The 21,700-nt window shown below is 37.1% G+C and overlaps 2 protein-coding genes across 3 annotated transcripts; one reads left to right on the plus strand and one right to left on the minus strand.

The window, feature by feature from the left end:
- Positions 1–10,344: 10,344 nt before the first annotated feature.
- On the minus strand, positions 10,345–14,467 carry LOC113738638 (disease resistance protein RPP13-like). Of its 2 annotated transcripts, XM_027265878.2 has the most exons (3): positions 14,358–14,467; positions 13,976–14,198; positions 10,345–13,177 (listed from the first exon to the last, which is right to left on the minus strand). In XM_027265878.2, the coding sequence occupies exon 3, from the start codon at positions 13,083–13,085 to the stop codon at positions 10,578–10,580; it is 2,508 nt and encodes an 835-aa protein (XP_027121679.1). In that variant the 5' UTR covers positions 13,086–13,177; positions 13,976–14,198; positions 14,358–14,467; the 3' UTR covers positions 10,345–10,577. The 2 variants fall into 2 exon arrangements, with proteins under 2 accessions (XP_027121679.1, XP_027121678.1); XM_027265877.2 differs by lacking the exons at positions 13,976–14,198; positions 14,358–14,467 and having other exon boundaries at positions 10,345–13,461.
- A 3,804-nt stretch (positions 14,468–18,271) lies between these two features.
- Positions 18,272–20,274, plus strand: LOC113738867 (uncharacterized). The gene is made up of 2 exons (XM_027266144.1): positions 18,272–19,137; positions 19,305–20,274. The coding sequence occupies exons 1-2, from the start codon at positions 18,272–18,274 to the stop codon at positions 20,272–20,274; spliced, it is 1,836 nt and encodes a 611-aa protein (XP_027121945.1).
- The last annotated feature ends 1,426 nt before the right edge of the window (positions 20,275–21,700 follow it).

Raw genomic sequence — 21,700 nt, forward strand, 5'->3', positions numbered from 1 at the left:
AAGAAAAGAAAATTCAACTACTGCAACGATTCTATTTATATTAGATTGACTTGAATTACAGAAAAGTAGAAACATTATGTAAAAGAAACAGCAAATAACTCCTATTAATCTTTTCAAGTGAAATCAAATAGAAATATATATATATATATATGAATTTTTAAAAACAAGGAAAAACTATTCGTACACATGCCACATGCTATTTGTACTGTTCAGATGAAATCAAATAGATATATATATGAACTTTCAAAAATAAGAAAAAATTATTCGTTCACATGATCAATGAGGGATGAAAATTTTTATTTTGTGAAATATGGTGGACCAAAAAAATTTATTTTTTGAAATGCAAGAAATAAAAAAGTTTATTTACGAAATGTGAGAGACTATGGATTAGATTATGTGAAATATAATTTAACAATTTTACACATAAAAAAATGATCACATGCAAGGCACATGATGGATTCTGACCGAAACTAATCGAAACTTAGATAGGGATCAAATTTGATCAATGTGAATTTATAAGGGACATAAATTATATTTTTAAAAGTGAGGAATGAAAAAAGTCATTTTACAAAATATGAGGGACGTTTTAAATGATTTTCCCTTTCAACAACATCACCAAAGTTTCTTGGAAAGGTGTGTGTATCCTCTAACTAAACTATACAACCCCAATGTACCACCAACTTTATGAGTTGTGAGATGTTTCTTCAAGGATTAATTAGCAACCAAATTAAGCACTGGCCTTCCATGTTTGTCAAGATGGACTAATTGCTCTGATTATTGCCAAAAAAAAAAAAAAAAAGTCTGAACAATGTTGTTCTGACAATATAGCAGTATAAACCTATGCCTATCGGGCTGACTCAACCCGGTAGGCAAGAGAAATTTTTTTTTTTTTTTTTATAAAAGTCAGCCCAGCAGCTATTGAAAATTTGTTAAGAAAAGCTGCAGGCTGTCAACCTTTTTTTTTTTTCAAAAAAACTTGCAGGCTATCGGGCTTACTGCAGCTTAATTTTTTTTTAAATTAAAAACTTATGCTACCGGGCTTGAAGTCCGATAGCCTTTGTGGTTAATTTTTTTTTTTTAAGTTCAAACGTAAGAAAAAGGTTCAGATAAATTTGCTAAATCAATTTTTTTTATTTTATGTTAAACCTTAAAAAAAGTTTTTAGATTAAAAAAAATTCTCATTCGATTTACAAGAAGATGCATTTCCCAAATCTTTAAAAAATAATCGTTGAAATTATTATGTATAAGATTTGGTTTTATATTTTTTATAAAATATATAGAAAATTGATATTTACCTAAATAAAATATACAAATAAATTATTATTTGGCAGTGGGTTGTTATAAGAAAAGGCAAACAATAGAAAAGAAGAAAATTTTGATAATGTGAAATGGTGAAATGGTTAAATTTAAAAATAATGATACTCGTTCAAATAATAGAAGTTTAAAATAATGCTAAATAGCATATTGAAATGTGAAAACTCAAAGATCTCATGTTAAGAATTCATGCACAATAAATGCACACGCAAATTATAGATTACGCACAAAATTTTAGCAACAATTTATTTTATCCAAACACATATAGAAATCCTTGAGTTAGATCGTTTAAGAGTCTGGCTAGTAGATCTTTATGGTGCAAAATGGTAGACTCTGTTACTTTTACTATCAGAAAATGTGAGAAATAAATAATTTGATAAGTTACACAACAAAGAGACATCAAATAAGTTGATCCTCATACAACAAGATTAGCCAAAGCAAAACTTGCATTATTCCATCAGGGAAAAAAAAGAAAAGAAAAAGAAAGGAGCAAGTAAACCCCATTGATCGAAAGAGATTCCCCTGTAGCTTTTTTGGGCTAATGGTGCAGGCAAACCCCAACTACGGCCAACAAAAGTTTTTAATTAAAAAAGAAATTTAAGCTGGCTGTTGGGCTTACTGTCGATAAGCCCGGCAACCTGCAAGTTTTTTTTTTAAAAAAAAAAAAAAATTAAGCTGTAGGCTATCAGCCGACTAAACATTGTTAAGTACTTTTAAGTACTATTATATTTATTTTTACCTTTATTCTTATAACAACCCACTGCCAAATAATAATTTATTTGTATATTTTATTTAGGTAAATATCAATTTTTTATATATTTTATAAAAAATATAAAACCAAATCTTATACATAATAATTTCAATGATTATTTTTCAAAGATTCGGGAAATGCATCTTCTTGTAAATTGAATGAGATTTTTTTTATCTAAAAACTTTGTTTAGGGTTTAACATAAAATAAAAATAATTGATTTAGCAAATTTATCTTGACTTTTTTCTTACGTTTGAACTTTAAAAAAAAAATTTAACCACAAAGGCTGCCAGGCTTCAAGCTCGATAGCATGAGTTTTTAATTTTAAAAAAAAATTAAGCTGCAAGCTATCAGGTTTTTTTTAAAAAAAAATTAGCCTGCAGTTTTTCTTAACAAATTTCTAGTAGCTGCCAAGCAAGTTAGCCCAGTGACAGGTGTCGAACCTATACGATAATAATAAAAATACTTAACTACCATTAAAAGCAGTCAACAATCAATTCTAGTACTGGAGCAGGGACTCTAGGTGTGTAATAGGTTACTTGATTCACCCTGTTCCCGAAGAGTTTGCTTAATCCGATATACCAGAATTAATTATCTGATTAAATTCAATAACTAGTAGACAGTGGCAAGCAGGGTCGTCTCCTTAGGGACTGGGGAGAAATTTATTTCCTTTTGAGTCAAGATAAATGGGGGGATTTGGAATTAAATGCTAATGAATTAAATAAATCAAATATGAAAAATAATTAATTAGAAGAAATAATTGAGAGAACTCTAACCAAGAGTACACTTCAGAAATGGTTCATGCATTGATCATCGATTCACAGATAATTCCAACACCTATTAATAAATTAGTTATAGTTGTCATGCATGCGATAAACAACCAACTTTTTCTTAATTTTTCGATAGTTAAAGTACAACTGTTAACTATTTCTCTAATTCGGAAACAACCCTAGGTACGACTGTAGGATTTAATTTCTACATTGCATTAATAATAAAAAAGACTCAATCCTAACTAACAAACACGTTACGAGGGTTTGTTTAAATTAGATCATATGTTTCGCTGATATAAATCCAATTACGCCAGTTGCTACTGGGATAGAGATAATCAAACAATTACGAATTCAATTCTCCTAATTAGCAAAATAACCTATATCAATAATTAATTATTGCGCACTAATCAATCATACACAAGAGGTATAACAATTAAAAGTAGGAAACATATAAATATCAATAAATGAAAGAAACAATTAAAAACAGTTTAGATCTCACAATAATTGTCGAACCAAATTATCAGTTGTCTCCTTGACTAGAATTAGGGGTTTAGTTCATCTTCGTTGAAGAAATTCCACACCAATTAGTCGAACTAATTGACGTGAGTCTTCTCCCCCAAAAGTGATGTATTTTTATTCGAAGAAAGTGAAAGAAAAGATAAGATAGTTTTTCTTGTGTCTTGCGACTAACTAAAAGAAAAAGTATCCACTGACTACTAACTAGTCTTCCTAAAAGAGGGAATAAAGCAACGATAAAGATGCTCTGCTGTTTTGTTTCCTAATACTACTAGACTACTTCGACTAATCGAAATCAAAACCCCACTAGATAAGGGATTGTTTCCACAAAGTTAAGATAAATAAACTAGACTAGTGTCCCAATAGAGATAGGAGACCAATCATCAGGTGAAGCGATGGACTGATAGGTATCAAATTAGGAAATTGATTCAGATTTGGAGATTGCTCAATATCAATACTGACTTTTCGACTTTGAGTAGTGAACTTAGGTGCGCCCCCGTGCAACCATCATATGTTTTTCACTAGAAAATCTTCATTTAAGCACTTTGCATTCCCGCTCCTGAAATAAGCACAAAATACCTAATATAAGTAGAACCTGACAATTAAAATAATATTTGGCTAAAATCAAGGGGAGAATAATTATAAATTTAGTAACAAATTTGACCTATCAATTTCCCCCACACCTAAACCATACTTGTTCTCAAGCATGAGAACACGAATCAAGTAATCAAATTCAAACAATGGTATTCCTCAAATCTTCTATTGCTAAGATACAATTAAAACACATGTCAAGTATTAGTGGCAATTTGCAAGAAATATCTCTCCAATTAGCTTTCAAGATCAATGACTCTTTCAATTTATGACCAACTAATCTAAGAATATAAAATATTCAACCAGCATCCATAAGCAAATAGTTCGACTATTAAGCAAAATCTCAACATTCAGCAGGTTAACAATTCATTCACATTTTTCACTATTAGCACTTTTTTTTTTTTTTAAATATCCCCACACTTGATTGATTTTTTTTCTTCAAGGGGGAATGCTTAGTTTTTAACCATTTAAGCGGTTTAACGCGAACTCCGACATTGGCCAAATGAAGGAGTCCGGTTACTCAACTTTTATCGCTAAAAAATCACATACTCATAGTTATTGTCGTTTTTTGACGCGAAAGTCGACACTTGTGGCAAAGACTTCCAGTTACTAGGCAACGATACTAGCGGAGTATAATTGAATACTATTCATAAATAAGCACCAAATTAAAATTAAAAATCACACAAATCCGTTTCATTTCTTAAATATGGAGAACTAAGATTAATAGCTGAACCAATTTGCACAAAAAATGCTAGACAAATATTTACAATACTTAGAGAAATTAATCAAAAAGTGTAAAAGTCACAATCTCAAATTTCACCAAAGAGATACCCTTAAATTTAATTATGTCATACTTAACACCTTAAACTATAAAATCTTAGCAATAGAAAAATTTGAGACATCTAACCATCGTTTATCAGGAATAATCACAAATATACACAAAGACATACAAAAATTGGACAAAATTTGACAAAGTCAAACAAAAAATTCCAACAGAAATGCCTACACTTGCATTTTTTTAATAAAATACCAATATACTACTCCCCCCACACCTAAATCTTACATTGTCCCCAATGTAAGCAATAAAGAATAAAATTTAAAGCAAAAAAGGACAACGAAACTCCTCTGATCATCAAAGGGGGGTTGTGGTACAGTTGTAGGTGAGCAGCAAAAGACATGTAGAGTTCGATGGCAAAACTGATGACGATGAAGGCTATGATCGGCAGCTAAGGATATCATGTGGCTTACGATGGATGAGGAAGAATTACGCGCGATGAGCAGCGATAATCAGGAACTGACGACCCACGTTGAACAGCGCAACGGTGGCGGTAGAATTTGAAGTCCTTTGGTTGCGGTCTTGCGGTTGGAAAGGAAAAGAAAGGAATAAAAAGGAAAGGGAGAGAAGAAGAAAAGAGAGAAAGAAAGAAAGAAAAAGAAAAGAAAGAAATTTTTTTTTTTGAAACCACTGCGTTAGACATGGACACGCCTAACTGCCCTTGAATTTTCTGACCAACCCACGGAAATTAAAATCCTTAAGCGTAACCTCTTGGCGTGGGCACGCCAAACTATTAAATAGTCTTCTGGCCAATTTTTGAAAATTGAGTTCCTTAAGCGTGACCACCAGACATGGACACACTTAACTACTAGAGAGTTTTCTAATAAATTTTTGGAAATTGAATTCCTTAAGCGTGACCACCAGGCGTGGGCACGCTTAACTAATGGAAAGTTTTCTGCCCGCGAACGTGAATTGCCTTTCTTAGGCGTGACCACTTGGCGTGGGCAAGTCTAACTGCTAAATTCCTGTCACAAAAATAACAAATCATTAAATGTAACCAACACTTAACAAAAACTCCAAAAATATAAAAAAACTAAAACAAAAAGCTTAGGTTGCCTCCCAAGTAGCGTCTTTCTTTAATGTTTTTGGCTAGACAATGCCATGTTTATTCGCTGAGGATAAAATCGTGTAGCTCGGTTTAGTGCTTCGTCTTTTATGTAATCCTAATAACCCTCGTAAATAGAGTAATTCTTGAGCACACGAGTTACCGTCTTCCATGGACTAGTAGATGGCGCAAAACAAACAAGTAATGACCTTAAATCTTCACTTACTCCTCTATCACAAGCACTTACTGGTTCGAGACATTTTGCCATCGTGACTCTTAATTTATTCTTGTCATAAAATTTAAAATTTTCTGGTATAATAAAATCAATCTCACTAACAGGAATTAAAGAATAAGAGTCAGGAGAATATTGATTAAGGAATAGAGGAGATGTCACCGCATTTAGAGATTGTTCACTGGATTCATCCACTTGAACAATTTGATATTGAGGTTCCATTTCTTGCACTTCAATTTCCTTTTCAACTATATCTTTAGATTCTTTCTCTTGAGACTCTTGCAGTTCCATGTCATTTGTGAGGATAATTGTACTCTCATCTTCTTTAAGATCGTTGATGGTCTGTGAGGGCAATTCTTCATAAATTGGAGAAATCAATTTGATCATTGTAGATGCCCATTCACATTTTCCTTCTTCCATCTCTTTAATCATCCTTTGTGTCTCATGTTGAAATTTATGTACCTCCTGTTAAAATTAATGTGTCTCCTGTTGAAATTGATGTGCTTCCTGTTGAAGTAGATATGTGTTAGTAACTAGTGATTCAACTATTTCTTCAAGAGACATACCTGACATGGTTGACGGTTCTTGATATTCTAGCTGTTGAAAATCTATTGGCCTTTGTTCATAATTAAAATTGGAATCATCTCACCATTCTGGATCATACCTGTTTGAATAAGGGCCATACCGCGTTTGATATTGTGGCGAAAAATTTTCAAAAATATCTATTGGAGCACTTAGACCATCTTGAAATGCAGGGCATATGTCGGTTGAATGATTTGAGGCAAAATAAGTACCACAATTTGCAATAACCCATTGATCATTAAAAAAAGCACGAGTCTCATAACCCTTTCTAGAAATAAAATCTAGTCTATCACCAAAATACGGAATGTTAGCAGCTATAAACTATATAAAAAAAAGAAAAATAAAATAAAAAATGAAAACAAGATGAAATAAAAAAGAAACGAATTAATCAGGCACTAGTCCCCGACAACGGCGCCAAAAATTGACAGGTGTCGAACCTGTACAATAATAATAAAAATACCTAACTACCATCAAATGTAGTCAATAATCAATTCTAGTACTGGAGCAGGGACTCTAGATGTACAATAGATTACTTGATTCGCCATATTTTCGAAGAGTTTGCTTAATCCGATATACCAAAATTAATTATCTGATTAAATTCACTAACATTGAGAGTAGTTACTCTAATCTTAGCCTATTCTATTCTTTTATTGAGCAATGCTTATTGATTCAGAGAAAAAAGAAATCAGTAAATAGTAGGAAAAATGAAGTCCAGGACTATGACTTGATCACAGCTTGACTTGAACTCTTGTTATCAACTCATAAACAACATTGAAATATTCTTTTGGCTTGTGTGCAGTGTAGACATGTAAAGATTCGTGTAGACTGTATAGTGTGTTTGGATATCTCATTTTTTCCAAATAATATTTTACTTGTATCATAAATACATTTTTCAATCTATTTTTTTATATTTCCAATCACTTTTTTATCTCACATATATCATATCACAAAAAGTGTTACAATAATTATTTCAAATAATGTTTCAAATGATACTCTATCCAAACAATTGAGCTTTGCGCAATATCTTTGACAGGTTGTCGGCCTGTGGAATAATAAAACCTGCTCAAACTAAAGTAATTTCTGTAGATATCGGTGAGTAGAGTCGAATCCATAGGGATTGGGAGTAATTGTTTCCTTTCAAATTCACAGTGACAATGGGGTGTTTTTATATCAGGGGTGACAATTTAAGCAATTCAACTAAAAGTAAAATAATAAAAATAAAATAGCCAACTAGAAATTAAATAACAATTTACTAAAATCAAATGAGTGATAATTAAGGATCTAGTCAAGGCATAACTTCAGCAATGGTTCACCTAATTGATCATTGAAACAAATGCAATTCCAATTATTTACTAATAAATAGGTTATAACTGCCAAACAAGTGATGACAGTCAACCCCTTCTTACTGTATCGGTGATTAAGGTACGTTCGTTAATCACTACTCTAATTGAGAAATAATCTTAGGTACGCCCATAAGATTTAATTTTCCAATTGCTTTACGTATTAGAAGAGCCCTATTCTAACCAAATAACACACTACCAGGGTTATTTTAGGTTAGCCCGCGTATTCCCCTGACACAAACCCAATCATGTCAGTTATCACTATTTTGAGACAATTAAACAATTACGGATTTAACGTCCCAATTGACAATAGATTATCAAATTAACTAATTATCCGAATTCAAAACAATCAATTAATTAAATAATCATAAGCACTATAACCAGGGAATTTGCGAATACCAATAAATAAAAGAAAAAGGTAACATTAAATCGATCTCACAATTTTAGGCGAGTCAAAACATCCATTGCTCCTTGACTAGAAAAAGGGGTTTAGCTCCTTATTGATGAAAAAATCCCATACAAAACTGCATAAATAGTTGCGACGTACATTCTCGCAATTAGGGAAGAAGAAACGGTGGAAAACCGAATAATGGAAAAAAAAAAAAAGACTATTTCATCAAAAAGATGATGACCCCTTATTTTTATCCTAAGTATAACATACGTGGACTCAAAACCACTAAAGGACGAAATTGTCCAAAGCTCAAGAGAAGTCTTCTGCTACTCCCGTACCTATTGAATTACTAATCTATTCTAATGCTTGGCTCTTATGTGCGGCGGCCCACCAGGAGAGAAACGACTCCAGCCTTTTGTGCTTCTTTTTTTTTGAATGTTGTCTTTGGCCCAATTACCAAGAAGGGTCGCGGTTTGATATTCCAAAAATGTCCCTGGATGCCTGTTACTTGAACTCTTTCCTGATAACTGCCAAATTGGCACTAGTTATGATATTTTCGTTCTACTCCCTGAAATAAATGCAAAATACTAAAAGTGAGTAGAATCTAATAATTAATCTACATCGGGTCAGGTAATAAGAAAAATTAATTATAAAATAAATGATAAAATTGCTTGTGAGTTGGAGTCTAGGTTTTACTTCAGTTGAATTGGTTGACTAAATCTAAGTGATTTGGTTTTTGAAGACTATTTTTAAATGTTGAGAGACATGGTATGAAGGAGACTAACAGAAATGATGTTTTAAGTATTTCATGGTTTAATAGGACTAACTTGACAGGAAGAGAGCTCCAATGGGCTGTACTTGTACGCTGTACATGTACATGTTGAACGGATAGACTGACCTGAGCCACATGGTCAGTTTGAAACTTTTGAATCATACAAATGAAGAAAGAGTGATGCTATGCGGGGGCATTAAAACGCTTAGTACTCTAATAAGAATACCTATTTGATTTGCGAAGATACAGTTTAGTACTAAGCTGAAGATTTCAAAGTTACACATGTATGAGCTCAAGATAACCTTCTCAAAGATTATCTAGTACTTTTGTCGATAAGGTCTCGCCGGTGATGTCAATCCCGGGTGATTTCCAGTAAGGCCTTGTTTTTTTTTTTTTTTTGGTCAAAGTCTTTCGTAAGACTTCTGTGACTTTACAAACCTAAACTCCGAGTAAACCTCAAAAGTTGGCAACTCTTGAGGTTCCTCAGGAGACTTGTAAACCCACCCAAATCCCCTCCCAACCCCGATGTGGGATAGCTTGTTTGGATAGCAATTTTCTGCGTTTTTTGTAAATATATTTCTCAATCACCTTTTTACCTTACATATATCAAATCGCTACAGTATTTTTTCTACAAAAAATCTAAAAAAATGCAATCCAAACACAACCCTTTTCAAACTCGTAAATGCTTGTAGCAGTTTAACTATATACTATTAGTAGTTGTCCCACATGTGGGTTGCTTGTCCTGCTCGATACGGATTATTGCACTGATGTCCTTTGCTTCCCAACCCAAAAAACAGAAGAAATACTTTCAAGTACTTTTGCACTAATTTAATGGCGGACAAAGAAAAGAAAAGAAACTGAAATTTGTCCATATATATATGTAGTCATTGGAGCGGATTTGTCAAGCAAAAGTTTTTGAAGGACAAACATAAATTCGTTAACTTTGTGAGCTGAAGTACATTGTCATTATATCAGATTCCCCTGGCTTTAATTTTCTCTGGAATTCAAAATTCTTCGGTGGTATATCAAGATCTGCAAGAAAAGTTGCCGTTTAAAATCCTATTACATTATGTATTGATCCTAATCTCCTACTTATTTTCTTGAGGTCTTGACTTGGCAGGATAAAATGTTTAGTTTCACCCTTTCAACTCATTTTTGCAAGAATCTTGTAATTTTCATTTCGTAATAAAAGGATAAGACGATTAGCTAAATATAAGAACTCAAATTGCAGATGCTTTTTGATAAGCTGAAACAAAAAACACCAAAGAAATTATAGTGGAAGCAATGTATCACAATCAAATTGGATTCACCAGTGCTCAAGAATACAGAAAGTCTCCCTGTTATGATAAAAGGAAGATGAAGTAGGTTCACTCTCCAGTCCTGTGTCTCTTCAAAAAGATAATGCTAATGGTGTGACCATGTAGACCGAAACAGCCGCCATCATGCCCACGTGCGCTCATAAGGCAAAAGCCTCTTCTCCGTTTCTTTAAGCTTACGGACACGATTAATTCTTTCAGGGCATTTCAGCCCAGGACACTTGTATATGCCAACACCTTTCAGCATAGGCATTGCTCCTTCTTCCATGTGCCATTCCAAACCATATAAGCTACGAAAACGTAGAAGCTCAAGCTCTGGAAACCCTTTAGCAGTGCAGCAAAATGAATGTCCAATATAGGCTGCAATTAGCTCAAGGCTTTGTAGGTTTGGAAAAGTCTCCAACAAAGGCATAGGATCTTGTTCAAGAATTGAATGTTGTAGTGTTAAGATCATGATCGACCGCGGCAACCACTTTAGTCGTCCCACGTTTTTTATCGGTCCGCTTAACCACAATCTGAGCAGATGCTTGCAAGAAGAAAGAGGTTTTAGTGGAGGAAAAGCCCAGGAAACTGCTGAGCATGTGAGGGTGAGAGTAGCCAGGTTCCTTAACTTCCCTATTGAATCCAAACTACCTTGACCATCAATTTTTTGAACCACTAATTCTCGAAGATTGACCAAGTTGGTTGTATCCAATTTTAGCCAATCCTGATACTTGACAAATTTAAGAGTCTCCAGATTTGTTAAGGAGCTAATATTCACCGGCCCCTTGCAAAGAGCAACCAAATGTCTAAGATTTGTCAATTCACTTATCTCAGGAGGAAATGCAAGGTCAGTCGTAGCTGCACAAAGGGTTTCTAGGCTTCTTAATTTTCCCAGGGACCTCGGGAGGGAACGAAAGTTGGTATCTACTATCCCTAAGAACTTCAGGTGAATCAAAGAGCCTATGTCATATGGTAGTTGCCCGTCATCAATGGCAAAGTTAAAATGACAGTTTTCTAGATATAGAACATGAAGATTTGTGAAACTAACACACAGCGAGCGAAAGTGCTCTCCTTTGGGTTCCTCACCATCTGGATTGAAGATCACAAGTGACTGCATTTTCGAACTTGGACTGACAAGTGAGAAGTAATTTCTAATTTGTGTGTGGACAACTTGGCGTCGGCCTGAAGAATTAGCAGTAGAGTATTTGCGTGGGTCATAAATGTCAAAGAAGTTTACCTCGATTGCCTTTTGAACAGCAAGATCCCTAAGAAGATCATGAATCCTGCAATAGGCAATTTTATCCCACATTTTGTCAGCTATCTGAATCATGCTCCTGTTAACTAGCTCGTTCAAGTAATGGTCAGCCACTTCCTCCATTTTCGCTTCCCTTGCCGTAATGAATCCCTCTGCCATCCAAAGCCATTTAAGCTTTTCTACGTCAATCAAAGAATCTTCAAGAAAACTGCCCAAGTACAGGAAACAGTGCTTCAATTGCCCCGATAAATCATCGTAGCTCAAAGAAAGCAGGAAAGAGATTTCAAGGGAGTCATTCTTCAGATGTCGCCAAATATGTTCTTTCACCTCGTGCCACTCTTGCAGCCGTTCCTTATGGCAAAGCAACCCACCAAGTACTACTATTGCAAGCGGTAGACCACCACACTTGTGAACCATTTGCCCACCCAAATCCAGCATTCCTGCAGAGCACCAATTGTTGTAGCCGTCTCCATGAGATATCTTCTTACAAAAGAGGTCCCAACTTTCATCTGGTGTCAAGAACCGAAGCTCATGAACGAAACTCCTGTCATCTACTCTCGTTGCAACATCTTTCTTGCGCGTAGTGATGATGACTCTGCTGCCATTTTTATCATCAGGGAAAGCTCTTTTTAAGCTTTCCCAAGCTTCTTTGTGCCAAACATCATCTACCACCGCAAGGTATTTGTGGCCTTTTAAGATTTCACGGAGGTAGCGCTCCAAATCTTCCTCGTCCATCTTCTCTATAATCTTCAGTTCATCTCCGAAGCACCTCTTTCTGAACGACTTAATCAGAGTTCGAAGAAGATCCGAGGTGCTATACTCTTGAGAGACACAAACCCAAGCACGGTATCGAAAATTTTCCATGACCTTGGAGGAGTTGTAAAGCTCTCTAGCCACGGTTGTCTTGCCAAGGCCACCCATGCCATAAATAGAAATGACACTACGTCTACACTCCATTTTGAAAAGTTCAGCCAACAACGTCCGAGTGACATCTTCAAAGCCCACAAAGAGTCGATCTTGATCTACATAGGAAGTTGCTCTCCTTAGTCTTTTGATGATTGATCTACTGTTTGGACCACGGTTAGCCCCTTCACCTGCTGAATTACTAAGATTTCTGATGCCATATGTTTCACGCTTGCGAGAAATGTCGAGCACCCTTTGCTTGAGAGACTCAAGCTGTTGGCTGATATTGTGGAGATTAGCCTCTCTGCTGCACAAGCAGGCATAAGTTTGCAGGCTGTTGAAGAATCCAGATTTTGGAGCTCCTACCTTCAAGTTGCAATCTTTTAAGATCGCCACTGTGTTATGAGCAATATCTGTGATTTCAGAAATCCACTGTTGCATCCTGTGATCATCACTCTGCTTTTCTTCAGCATCTTGGATGAAAGATTGCATATAGCCCAATTCATTTCTTAGCCACTCGACTCTCGTTCTCAAATTTTTTCGATCAACTATTTCTTGGGTAAGAAAGTCCCCAAGTTGCTTCACTGCGAAAGATACAATAGCATCAGTCATTTTTGCCAAAACTGTCCGAGGTTCAAAACTGGGACGAGAATATTATCACATGGAACTTCTACCCTAGACTTACATAGATAAAGAAATCAAGAATTTGCAGGTAAAGCCTAAGTTGTTTCTTTTGTCGCTGTCATTTCACCTTCAGTCCCCTTTCCTTTTTTTTTTCCTCCTTTTGTTTTCTACTGTGAATTTTCCTTTTGCACTGGGAGAGTGGATCCTTCCTCCAGATTTCCCTATAACTTTACACAAGGGTTGACTCTACTTTCCGCCTTCAACTTTATTTGCCACCTTCACGCGTAAACAAATTTTCCTTCCCCGTTTTAGTTAATAATCTAACTCCATATCATAAGCATACTGGTTTTTTAAAGAAAAAGTAATGTAGATACTGTTTTCTCGATGACCTTCCTAAATGATGATTATGTAGTATAATCTTTTATGCGAGGGCATCTCGAGTCTATTGTGGATACCATATGCTGCTTTTATGTCTTTGTATATATATGGAGCCATATCCTAATTCTCTATAGGTAGGGAAGCATAGCTAGTCTGCACACACCAAAGTAGCTGAAAATCAGGGCACATTTTCTACTAGAGGGTTATCCACAATGTACTCTTCTAATAAAATTGATGTGGAAACGAATATACTACTCTCTTTCAACCCGCAAGCATGACCCGGCCTACTTCCTGGTCTTACCAAGACCAAGTATCAGGCTCAGAGAGGGAAACGAGCTTCGACAAAAAGAAACTAAAACGACGTCGTCAAGGAGCGGTACCTTCTTCACATGCCCATGAACGCCGTCTTTTCACTCATGATAAAACCCACTTCAAATTCATCTCTCTGTCTCACAAAATTTACTGCAAAATAAAGAAAACGCCACTTACCCATGTGCCAAATTTGTAAAAGAAAGTAGAAAATTGAGAGGAAAAAGGTCAATGTCAATGTCAAGGGTTATCTTCCGCTCCTTAAGAAATCGATCTGCAGCATCCTTTAATACTCTGAAAAGGTATAACCATCACGTATCTATGTTACTTGCTGTAAATATATATATATATATATATATATACACTTCAATTATTGGTTAGTCAATTAAAACTATGTAAATCTGACAAAAATTTAGGAGCACATACATGCCAAGTCATTCATACTGTACTTACACCGTTGGACGCATCTTCAAAGTGGCAACCTTGTGAATCGACGATCCATTAAATTTGGATGAGCAACATAAATATAATGATAAGCCAGTTGTGATGCAAATATTTTATAATGATAAGCCAGTTGTTTCTTCTGTCGCTGTCATTTCACCTTCAGCCCCCTTTTTTTTTTTTCTTTCTGCTTTTGTTTTCTACTGTCGTTTTCCTTTTGCAGTGGGAGAGCGGATCCTTCTCGCAACGGATCTTCTGTCCCATATTATATGTCATCTGTTCTATTTTTTATTATATTACTATTTTTCCTACATAAATATTATGTTTTAGTTCTTTTTTGTTTTCTTAAAATTCAATAACTATTAATTGAGTAAAAAAACTTTGATATTTCAGTGGACTTAATTTATGTTGTGATAAGGCTTGGTTTTCTTAGCTGAACTGGCTTGTGCATTCTTCTTTGGAGAATTACCTTGTTTGGATTGTGATTTTTTGTAAAAGAAAAATTATATTTTTTGTAAATATATTTTTAATCATCTTTTTACTTTATATATGTCAAATCACTACATATATTTTCAAAAATAACAATCCAAAACGAGATATTGTCAGATGTTTTGTTGGCACTGACGATACATAATTGTTTTTGTTGGTGAAGCAGCCTAGACCGTGGACAGCATTGGATTCTTTCTTTCTTTCTTTCTTTCCCTCAGTGAAGGCAAGGCTTCCCTTTTTTTTTTTTGAAAAGAAAAGAAACTTTCTATCCATTCATATCACAAAAGGCAGCATTTACAATGCAATGTGAGTCATGTGACAAGCTGTCGCACCATGTAACTCTATCTTCTAAAAATAAGTGGGCTGGAGTATTTCCTGTCCTCCATACATGTGCAAGGCTTTCCTTGACGCCAGCTGCTGAAATTGAAATTAATTTCAATAGAGATAACAGTAGCTTTTGGTAGTTGGGTTAAATATTCCATCTCAAACTGAGGGTCCGTTTGGAATCTGAGTTTTTTAAAAGTTTGTCTAAAACTTTAATGATTTTGAAAGTTTATCTAAAATTTTATTGTAGGTCACTGTAGAAGTTGTAATTTACTGTACAAGTTTTTTAAAAACTTTGCTCAAATTAATTCTAACATACCAATGTTAAAGAATTAATTAACACATTACCCAAATTAATCAACACGGAGCTTTCAACTCTGTCCGAAATTAACACCAAGTATAATAAATCAACGGAGGGCAATTAACTCAGCAGCCTTTCTCCAAATTTTGACTTATTTAATACCAAAACCTTAAAGAATCCAAGACCGCAGCACGCCATATACAGGGAGTAATCAACAAAAAAATTCCAGAAAATGCTTCTGGCTTGCTGCGATTTCAGTCCCAAAAATTGAAGCGTGGCTGGCTCAAATCTATGCTACTGGCTGAAGTGAACTTTCCTAAACGGAAGCACGGCAGTCTTTTGCTTTCGGACTGGCACAGGCATTTGTCGGAGGGACTGAATCAGCTAAGCCGAACCTTCGTTCACCTTCCAATCAAGCGCCTCTACTCCGCAGGTCAGAGCTGCAGTTGTTTCCCGCCACTTCTCCAAGCTCCGATCACCTCCACGTCGAATGGCCAAATTGCGCAGGTGAGCCGGGTAAATTGCTGTACAGGGTACCGCTTCTGTGAGTTGAAAAAACGAGGAACAGTCCAAGCAGTGTTTTCGGCAAATCGTGGGTTTCAAAATAAGATGCGGCAAAACGACGTCGTTTTGCTAAAAGACTAACAAGGGAACAAACGTGAGTTTTTTTGAGTTTTTTGGGGTTCCTGTAGCAAAAGTTGTATAAAAACTAGTAGCAAACAAACTTGCTCAAAAACTTGGGTTCCAAACACCCCCGTAATATGCTTAATTCATGCTTTGCAACATGGGCCTGTTTGGAACCACCTGAGTTTTTTGGGAGTTTGTCTAAAATTTTACTGTAGTGCATTATAGAAGTGTTTGAAAAAATTTTGTAGAAGTTTTTGTAAGGTGAAAATTTTTTTTTTACTTTTCTTTTTTTTTCTTTCTTTTCTTTTTCTTTTCTTTCCTGATAGGTTGCATTTTAGTGGGTATTTTGGGCATTATTGCACAATTAATTGACTAAATATTTTCGTTAATTGGGTAGATTCTGCTGATATTTTGTTTTGGTGCTAATTGCAGAAATGGTTGCTAAAAAGTGCTTAAATTCAACTTTTAGAAGATTCATCGGACGTGGGGCCCGCTTGAGAAGCTGAAGAAACATAATTGTAATAGATTCTATTCTAATATATTTCTAGGGAGTCTGGCTGCAATTTTAAACAAGTAACAATTTTCGGCTATTGTGGGGATTGCATTACCTTGTACGCGCGGCTTAGGTTAAAAAGGGAGTTTTTGCTTCTGAATGAGGGGGAGAGGAGAGAGCCGCAGCTCTGTAGGGAGAAAGCAGCAGACAATAGCCACTTTTGTTGACTTTGAATGCTGGTGAACTTTTCATGAGCTTTGACTAGAATCAAACAATTGGAAAACTCTCCTCGTATGATTTCGTTTGCCAATTAGGAGAAACAAGAGCCATTGTTGTTGACTTTGTATTGCTTTCCACCCTTTGTTGACCTGAAGCATTGCTAGTCTGGAGCAAATTTGGGAATTGAACAATTGAAACATTTCCCTCATACTTTCGGTGAGAGCAAAGGAAGAAAATAAAGCCGCAATTGTGGACCTACCAACTGTTTGTCAATTTGGCTTTGACCGAAGTATAGATAGTGCCTACGCTTCGTACGTTTAGCCGCGAAAGGCAATTGGAAGTAACTATAATCAATTGGTCCCTGTTCCGTCTTGGGTTTTGCTGAGTTGGACGAGAGTCAATACCAAAGCATCGATGGCCTTTCCCTACCTTGCACTCATGGCCTGTTCACTAATGGGGAACTAAACCCCTAATTTTAGTCAAGGGGACAACTGACGATTTGGTTCGGCAATTACTGTGAGATCTAAACCGTTTTTAATTATTTTCTCCATTTATTGATATTCATTTGTTCCCTGATTTTCATTGTTATAGCCTTGTGTATGATTGACTAGTGCGCAATATTTAATTATTCACATAGGCTATTTTGCTATATAGGGGTAATTGAATCCGTAATTGTTCGTTATCTCTATCCCAATAGCAGCTGGTATAATTGGATTTGTGTCAGGGGAATATTTGACCTAACTTAAATAAACCCTCGTAGCGTGTTTGTTAGCTAGGATTGGGCCTTTCTAATTAATAATGCAATCTAAGAATTAAATCCTACGGTCGTACCTAGGGTTGTTTTTGGGTTAGAGAAATAGCTAACGGTCGTACCTTAGCTATCGATAAATTAACGAAGGGTTGGTTGTTTAGCGCGTGCGAGACAACTATAACCAATCTATTAATAAATGTTGGAATTATCTGTGATTCGATGATCAGTGCATGAACCATTTCTGAGGTGTACCCTTGGCTAGAGTTTTCCCTTAATTATTCCTCTTAATCGGTTAATTTCTGCATTTAATTTGTTTAGTTGGCATTTGATACCAAAACCCCCCATTAATCTTGATTTGAAAAGAAACAAAATATCTTGCTAGTCCCTGAGGAGACGACCCTGCTTACCACTGTCTACTAGTTAGGGAATTCAGTTAAATAATTAATTCAGGTATATCGGATTAAGCAAACTCTTCGGGAATAGGGTGAATCAAGTAACCCATTGCACACCTAGAGTCCCTGTTCCAGTACTCGAATTGGTTACTGACTGTTTCAGGTGGTAGTTAGAATTTATTTATTATTATTGTACAGGTTCGGCACCTGTCAATTTTTGGCGCCGTTACCGGGAATTGGCATCGGAATTATTTGTTTCTTTTTGAATTCAGTTTTTTTATTTTTATTTAGTTTTTGTTATTTTATTTTTCTTGGTACTTTTGCTAGTTTATGCCCCGTTCCTCTCGTACAGGTGAATTGATATACGATCCTGAGGTTGAGAAGGCAGCGCATAGGCGAAAACAAGAAACCAAGAGACGAAAAGAAGGGCACTTATCTTTTGCAAACGAGTCAGTAGAAAACGAATTTAGCATGGCCAACACCCAGACATTAAGGGAGCTGGCTACCCCAGACCTGACTCATCAGCCCTTGTGCATCACGTTCACAACTCTGGCTGAAAATACCTCTTTCGAGCTGAAATCGGGGTTGATTCAGCTCCTGCCTTCGTTCCATGGTCTCTCTGGCGAAGAACCCCACAAACATGTCAAGGAATTCGAAGTAGTTTGCTCTAGCATGAAATCTCCTGGGGTCACTGAAGAGCAAATAAGACTGAGAGCTTTCCCCTTCTCTCTCAAGGATGCAGCGAAGGATTGGTTATACTACCTGCCTGCAGGTAGTATCACCACGTGGGCACAATTGAAAAAGAAATTCCTGGAGAAATTTTTCCCCTCGTCCCGGGCTGCAAGTTTGAGGAAGGAGATTTGCAGCATCAAGCAGTACTCCGGGGAGTCATTGTACGATTTTTGGGAAAGATTCAACAAGTTGTGCGCTAGATGCCCACAGCATCAGATTAGTGAACAACTGTTGATCCAGTACTTCTATGAGGGACTCCAGTCAACTGACAGAAGTATTATTGACGCTGCGAGTGGAGGAGCCCTGGCGAACAAGACACCGAGGGAAGCGTGGGACCTTATTGAAGCCATGGCAGAAAACTCTCAGCAGTTCGGCTTCCGTGAGAGCAATCCTACCCGTAGAGTCAATGAGGCAGAGACGTCATCCATCCAGCAGAAACTGTCAGAGTTGACGTCTGCTGTCAGGCAATTGGCCATGAGAGACACACCGCGAGCGAACGGGGCGGAAGAGAACGGGGCGGAACAGGTAAATATGGCCGGAGACGTGCCCGCTCCCCGCAGGCAGTAGACCCGTATTCCAACACCTACAACCCCGGTTGGAGAGACCATCCCAATCTCAGTTATGGGAACAGGCAACAAGGTTCCTTCCCGAATCGTCCACCAGGATTCCACCAGCCTTGGCAACCAAAATCTCAACCCTCATCCTCCAATTCAGGAAGCTCCTTGGAAGACCTAGTCAAAAGCCTGGCCACAACTACTACTCAGCTTCATCAGGAGATCAAAGCGGACAAGAAGGACCAAGAAGCTCGGATAAGCCAACTGGCAACCGCTATTAACCGTTTGGAGTCCCACGTTTATGGGAAACTGCCATCGCAGCCCGAGGTGAATTCCAAGAATGTAAGTGCCATGACGCTGAGGAGTGGCAAGGAGCTGGAAGGGCCTAAAGTGAAAAATTCAAAAAGCAAAAGCGATGAGGAGATAGAAAAGGAAATTGAAGAGGAAGGACGTGTTCGTGAGGATCCTAAGGTAACTTTCACCTCTCCACTCACTATTAGCTCTAACTTACCCCATTTTCCTTGCAGGTTGGAAAAGACAAAGAAGGTAGAGAAGGAAAAAGAGCTCTTGGATGTGTTTCGAAAAGTGGAGATTAACATTCCCCTGTTGGATGCAATCAAGCAGATACCGAAGTATGCTAAATTTTTGAAGGACTTGTGTACCCACAAGAGGAAGCTAAGGGGAGATGAACGAGTGGCGGTGGGAGAAAACGTGTCAACTATACTCCAGAGAAAACTCCCACCAAAATGTGGAGACCCAGGTATGTTCACCATTCCTTGCAAGATAGGAGGTACTCAAATTAGGAAAGCAATGTTGGATTTGGGGGCGTCAATTAATGTTATGCCTAAGACAATTTATACTTCTCTAAATCTTGGCCCGTTAAAAGGCACAGGTATTATAATCCAACTTGCAGACCGTACCAATGCTTACCCAGAAGGGTTAGTTGAAGATGTTTTGGTACAGGTCAATGAGTTAGTTTTTCCTGCAGATTTCTATGTCCTAGACATGAGGGATGAAAGGGCACTAAATCCGTCTCCTATTTGTTAGGTAGGCCATTTTGAAGCATTGCTAAGACGAAAATAGATGTAAACGAGGGTAATTTATCGATGGAGTTTGATGGAAAAATTGTAAATTTTAATATTTTTGATGCGATGAAGTACCCAGATGAGACTAACTCTGTTTATGCTTAAAGTGTTGTTGAGCCCCTTGTGCAGGAAATATTTGAATTGGATGGGGTTGATGCGCTAGCAGTGGCATTAGCCAAACATCTTGAGTTGGGAGCAACTCCTGATGTGGGACTGAGCGATGAGTTATATTGTGCAGTTGGAGCACTGCATTCGCTCCCACCAATCTCCCCGAGGTATGAGCTTACGTCTGTCTTCGTACCAGAAACTCAAACGAAATCGTCGCCTTCAATTGTGCAGGCACCTGAGTTGGAGCTCAAGCCTCTTCCGAAGCACCTGAAGTATGCATTTCTCGGAGATAATGAGACGTTACCAGTCATCATATCTGCACACTTATCACCTAGGCAAGAAGACAACCTGATTCGTCTTCTTCGAGATCATAAGGAGGCGATTGGGTGGAGTGTAGCAGATATCAAAGGAATTAGCCCCTCTTTATGCATGCATCGGATCCGGCTTGAGGATGATGCAAAGCCAGTTAGACAAGCGCAACGGAGATTGAACCCACTAATGATGGAAGTGGTCAAGAAGGAGATACTTAAACTCCTAGAGGTGGGGATCATCTTCGCCATCTCAGATAGTCCTTGGGTGAACCCCGTGCAAGTAGTCCCGAAAAAGGCGGGAGTAACTGTTGAGGAGAACCAAGAGGGTGAGATGGTCCCGGTGAGAAAACCCACAGGATGGCGCCAGTGCATTGATTACCAGTGTCTGAATGCTGTGACAAAAAAGGACCACTTCCCTCTACCTTTTATTGATCAGATGATAGAAAGGTTAGCTGGCCGTATTTATTATTGTTTTCTTGATAGTTTCTCTGGTTATTTTCAGATCGCAATAACACCAGAGGACCAGGAGAAAACTACGTTCACCTGCCCCTTTGGTACTTTTGCCTATCGGAGGATGCCTTTCGGCCTCTGCAATGCCCCAACAACTTTCCAGAGGTGTATGGTGAGTATATTTTCTGAGTATGTAGAAAAGATTATTGAGGTGTTTATGGACGATTTTAGTGTGTATGGGGATAGTTTTGATGAATGCCTGGATAATTTAGTTTTAATTTTGAAGAGATGCATTGAGACAAATTTGGTTCTAAATTGGGAAAAATGTCATTTCATGGTGGATCATGGTATTGTTTTAGGGCATGTAGTGTCGGCCAGAGGTATAGAGGTAGACAAGGCAAAAGTTGATATTATTTCTGCCTTACCTTACCCCGCAAGTGTGCGGGAGGTGCGCTCCTTTTTGGGTCATGCAGGGTTCTACAGGAGATTCATCAAAGATTTCTCCAAAATTGGAGCGCC

The sequence above is a fragment of the Coffea arabica genome, chromosome 4c (assembly GCF_036785885.1).
Source record: "Coffea arabica cultivar ET-39 chromosome 4c, Coffea Arabica ET-39 HiFi, whole genome shotgun sequence".
Lineage (NCBI taxonomy): Eukaryota > Viridiplantae > Streptophyta > Magnoliopsida > Gentianales > Rubiaceae > Coffea > Coffea arabica.

Coding starts and splice junctions, on each gene's coding strand:
- LOC113738867 (XM_027266144.1), top strand. CDS start 18,272: ATGCCCCGTTCCTCTCGTACAGGTGAATTGATATACGATCCTGAGGTT. Junction 19,138..19,304: donor GAGTTGACGTCTGCTGTCAG/GCAATTGGCCAT, acceptor TTATGGGAACAG/GCAACAAGGTTCCTTCCCGA.
- LOC113738638 (XM_027265877.2), bottom strand. CDS start 13,205: ATGACTGATGCTATTGTATCTTTCGCAGTGAAGCAACTTGGGGACTTT.